The sequence below is a fragment of the Postia placenta genome, assembly GCF_002117355.1.
Source record: "Postia placenta MAD-698-R-SB12 unplaced genomic scaffold POSPLAscaffold_24, whole genome shotgun sequence".
Classification (NCBI taxonomy): domain Eukaryota; kingdom Fungi; phylum Basidiomycota; class Agaricomycetes; order Polyporales; family Adustoporiaceae; genus Rhodonia; species Rhodonia placenta.
Genome location: NW_020169855.1, coordinates 416,735 through 420,977, shown reverse-complemented (window position 1 = coordinate 420,977; position 4,243 = coordinate 416,735). Strand labels below are relative to the sequence as shown.

Here is a 4,243-nt window from a genome sequence, read left to right as displayed (position 1 = left end):
TGTGCCACTTTCGATAGTCGTAGCGTCCTGTGTAGTATAAAATCTGTCGTACTTCTCTCTAAAAATACAAAATCCGGTTCCCCCCTCGAGTTCAGAGCTCATAAGTCGAGTTCGCCCCGCGTCTAAGCTTTCAACTGCGTCACTTCGTCCCTCGCTGCGTAACTTCGAAACCTCGTCCACTGCGTTTACTCGTCGATACCGTCTCGACGAACCCTTCGACTTCGACTATCGTCGAAGAAACTACGAACCGCGTCCTAGTTAAGTCCCCCCTATCGAATCGTGTCCCTTCTCTCTACGATACATCGAAGAGCTCTGCCGAGCTTCGATCATCGCTAACTTTCCACAGCCTCCGAGTAGCTTCGACGACGTGTCGGAGCCACCTCGTACCTTCCCTAGTGTTCGTAGCCTTTTCCAAGGACGTTTCTCGTGTTCACTCGAAACGCGGGACACCTTGCTGCTAACTCCCCTCTCACTAGACTATAATCCGTCTCTCTAGTCCCTTTAGGTCGCACCCAGGTTAGGGGTTAGGGTTTCGTAGGTCGTATCAGCGGAGAGTGCCTTGATTCTGGCACAGAAGTCATCCTTCCCAGATCCTCCCTGGTTCGGCCTCCCACCCCCTTGTCGTGCGGCCGCTTTCTTGTGGCAATCCTTGGCGCTGTGGCCCTTGATGTGGCAGTAGAAGCACAGGTTTCCGTCCCTGTGAAGCTTCCGGTCGGCCTCATTGAGAATGGCTCCTAGTTTCCACTTCCTTCCTCCCAATGTGGAGGCAAAGGTTGCCGCGACTGTAGTGGCATCGATATCCATTGGCTCGCCGTAGTCCCTGGTGTCTGTAACAGTGAGGGCCCCTTGTTCAGCGGCGTTGGTGTTTCAGACTTTGTCGTACCAGGCTTTCATGGTGTTGGGTCGGTCTCTAGCGACCCTAGTTGTGAGAGAGATGTAGAGCTCCTTTGGAAGTCCCTTGATGAGGTTGGCGTGGAGAGTGTGGTAGTTGTTTTCGGTGCAGTTGACGCCATTGACTTCGGCGTCCTTGAGCTGGGCTTTTGACGCTAGCTGCTCAAAGCGGGTGACATAGTTTCCAAGGGAGAGCGCCGTCTTCTTATTCTTCTGTCGTTCGGGCAGCTTCATCAGGATTTGGTGCGCCTTGATACACATTCCGTGCTCAGAAAACGCTTCCTCAAGGGCGGTGGCAAAAGCTGCCCAATCGGGATAGACCTGGACTCCCCCTGCCGACTTCTCATAATATGCGTCTGCCCATGTCTTCCCTAGGTCCTTCCTCATCAACGCTACAGTGAAGGCGATCTTTGCTTCATCGCTAAGTCTGGTGTTGTTGGTGGTGACAAAGTAGGAAAGGACGCATTGAAGGAAGCATCTAAGATCCTCTGCCTTTCTGCTGAAGGGTTCCGGAGCAGGGATGTCGAGGTGGAGGGGTCGATTGGCGGTTGATTGTTGAAGTCGGTATGTATCGAAAGCAGCCGCGATGCGCTGATCGATGTCTGCTTGAGTGAACGTCGTCATCGGGGGTTCGACCAGTGCGTTGGTTGGTGCGGATGAAGCAGGTTGTTGCGACTTGAGGTCAAGCAACTGAGGAAAACCTATAGCTGGGGGCGTCCGACTGATTCTCACCGAAGCGATGGTGAGCGATGCTCAAACCTAAGGCTAGGGACAAGTGAATATATTAGTTAAGTAAGAAGGGAATACAAAGGGATGCTTACTGACCTAGGGACAAGAGGTCGAAACTGAGGTCCCTAGGGCAGCAGAGGCTGGCTTATATACAGGGGATGTTTAGGGGAGGCTGTGCGCACTGGTCCATGCACAGCTGGTCTGTGCACAGCATGCTGACGCGGCCCCGGGGGCCGGTGAGTCAGAGCGGCTGTGTCAGCGGAGCCCGAGCTGTGCCGCGCACTGCCGCCCCATCTAATCTAATCGTACAGTAGATATGATGTGTCCGTATCAGGCATGTAGTACAGAGGTCGCGGGTTCGAGCCCACGAAAAGGAAAAAATTAAAAAAGTGGCTAGACGCCGTGTCAAGTCGTGACACAGGTGGTGGTTCGGTGTCTGGAGCCTCGATGGGAACATACTGAATGTCTGGGAGTTTGAACGGTTGTTTGTTAACAGGTGACTGTAGGTTCTTTGTTGTTTGTGCTGGTTCAATGTTGATTCGTAGGATGGCAAATATGTCTTCTGGGTGAGTGGGAGGGTGTCTCTGGTAATAGCTGACAAGCTGTTGGTGGGCGACGATCTGCGGGTTGGAACCTTCTGCGCGAACCCAGGAGCCGCCTCGAGGATAGATGGGAGTCCTTCTTGTGGTGGTGACGAAGCAACGGCCTGCTCGGTCGTACTGGAGAAGGGGAGATCCTGCGAGTGCTGGTAGTCCCAAGGGAACCGGGTTTACTGCGTTGGTCGACATGATGGTGGATGAGTTGTTTGACTAGGTGAAACTAGGAACATAGCTTAAAAAGTTCGACCTTTTGATACAACGGTCTATACTCCTATATCGATGCCTGACTTGTAGACGACGAGCGAGGACTTATGGATAGTACATTGTCCTGAAGATCGAGCGAGGAAGTCGAGAATGACCACTACTCCAAGCAAGGAGGAGCAGAGACTTGAATGAATAACCAGGTCGAACTTAGGGTTTGACCAACTAATGGTACAACTATGTCACGAGTTGACACGGCGTCTAGCCGTTTTTTAATTTTTCCTTTTCGCGGGCTCGAACCCGCGACCTCTGTACTACATGCCTGATACGGACACATCATATCTACTGTACGATTAGATTAGATGGGGCGGCAGTGCACAGCACAGCTCGGGCTCCGCTGACACAGCCTCTCTGACTCACCGGCCCCCGGGGCCACGTCAGCATGCTGTGCACGGACCAGCTGCGCACGGACCAGTGCGCACAGCCTGCCCTTATCTTCCCCTGTATATAAGCCGGCCTCTGCTGCCCTAGGGACCTCAGTTTCGACCTCTTGTCCCTAGGTCAGTAAGCTCTCATGTATCTGCTTACTTACTTATACTAACTAATACATTTTCTTGTCCCCAGCCTTAGGTTTGAGCATTGCTCACCATCGCTTCGGTGAGAATCAGTCGGACACCCCCAGCTTTCAGGTTTTCTCCAGTCGCTTGACCTCAAGTCGCGACATTAGGTCAAAACTCCCCAAGCTGCCGGCGTCCTCTTGGGACTCCCTACATTCACTTTCCTTTCCCACAGGTCGGGTGGTGCGCACCCCTACGATACTCTACGGTACATACGATACGTAGATAGCCCTACTATACATCGCCACCCCTCGAGGAACGAACTCTTCAGCACCTGCACTTCAGTGGGCGGTGTTTGTCCTCACGGACACGTGGTCTAGGTTCCTGCTGCATACTAGCCAAAAGCAGTACTGGGCCCCACGTGAACTGCGAACCTCACGGTCTTCTCGGGCGCCGTAGCGTAAGCTAGTATAGCACGGCCATTTTTAGTACGCGCACCTCCCTGTCCTCCCCCCATCCAACGTGGCTGCCTGCCAAGGTCAAGTTCACGCATTCAACTCTCAGGACCTCATCGACGTCTACCTCCCAGACGGCCCTGAGCCTGCCCTCTACCGTTGCGAACAGCAGCCGTGCCCCAACCGGACACCCCGATCGATCGCAGAAGACTACCCGCGCTACAAGGCGATCAGAAGGGCCCAACATCCGCTTGGTCCCCGCAGCACCCTCGCATCTCGATCCGCCTCGCGGCATTCTCGCCCTGTCTCCCCCAGCTTCCGCCTCCCTCAAACTGTCGCTGGTCAAGTACGAGGAGATCTCCCTCCAGACCCTGCACCAGAGCCTGAGCCTGAGGAGGGTGCAGGTGAAGAAGGAGTCTCGGAGTCCGAGTCCGCGGATCCTGCTCAGTCCGCCTCGCCGACAGTGCTCGCCCCCGCGTCAGCAGTCCCTGACGTACATAACCCCCCCACCGAACTTCCTCCGGCGCCTTCACCGCTGACTCCGCCGAGAGGCCGCTTGAGCACTCACTCCTCTCGAAGTTCAACCAGCGGAGGGCCACCACAGCCGCCTCCGCCCCCGCAGCGTCCTCCGTCCCCCCCGATGCCGATAATGTCCTCCCCCGCAACCGCCCCCGATAAGGAGACTTTGAAGCTTCTTCTCCCGTTCCGATACGATGGCAAGACCGTCATCGAATGCGACAGGTTCCTGTTGCAACTCCGCATCTATTGGTTGATCAACACGTCGTTGACGACCATCGAGCTCAAGGTGCAA

At 54.9% G+C, this 4,243-nt stretch overlaps 2 protein-coding genes across 2 annotated transcripts; one reads left to right on the top strand and one right to left on the bottom strand.

Moving 5' to 3' along the window:
• Positions 1-501: 501 nt before the first annotated feature.
• POSPLADRAFT_1160356 (hypothetical protein) lies at positions 502-2,408 on the bottom strand (the record flags this gene model as incomplete). Its single annotated transcript, XM_024487534.1, has 3 exons — positions 502-820; positions 884-1,612; positions 1,930-2,408. 3 exons carry the CDS (start codon positions 2,406-2,408, stop codon positions 502-504), a joined length of 1,527 nt encoding a protein of 508 aa, XP_024333137.1.
• Positions 2,409-2,659: 251 nt separating this feature from the next.
• On the top strand, positions 2,660-4,237 carry POSPLADRAFT_1062832 (hypothetical protein; the record flags this gene model as incomplete). The annotated part of the gene is made up of 2 exons (XM_024481566.1): positions 2,660-2,668; positions 3,542-4,237. Coding segments are annotated over 2 exons (705 nt in total), but the record flags the coding sequence as incomplete, so codon positions are not given.
• Between the last annotated feature and the right edge of the window lie 6 nt (positions 4,238-4,243).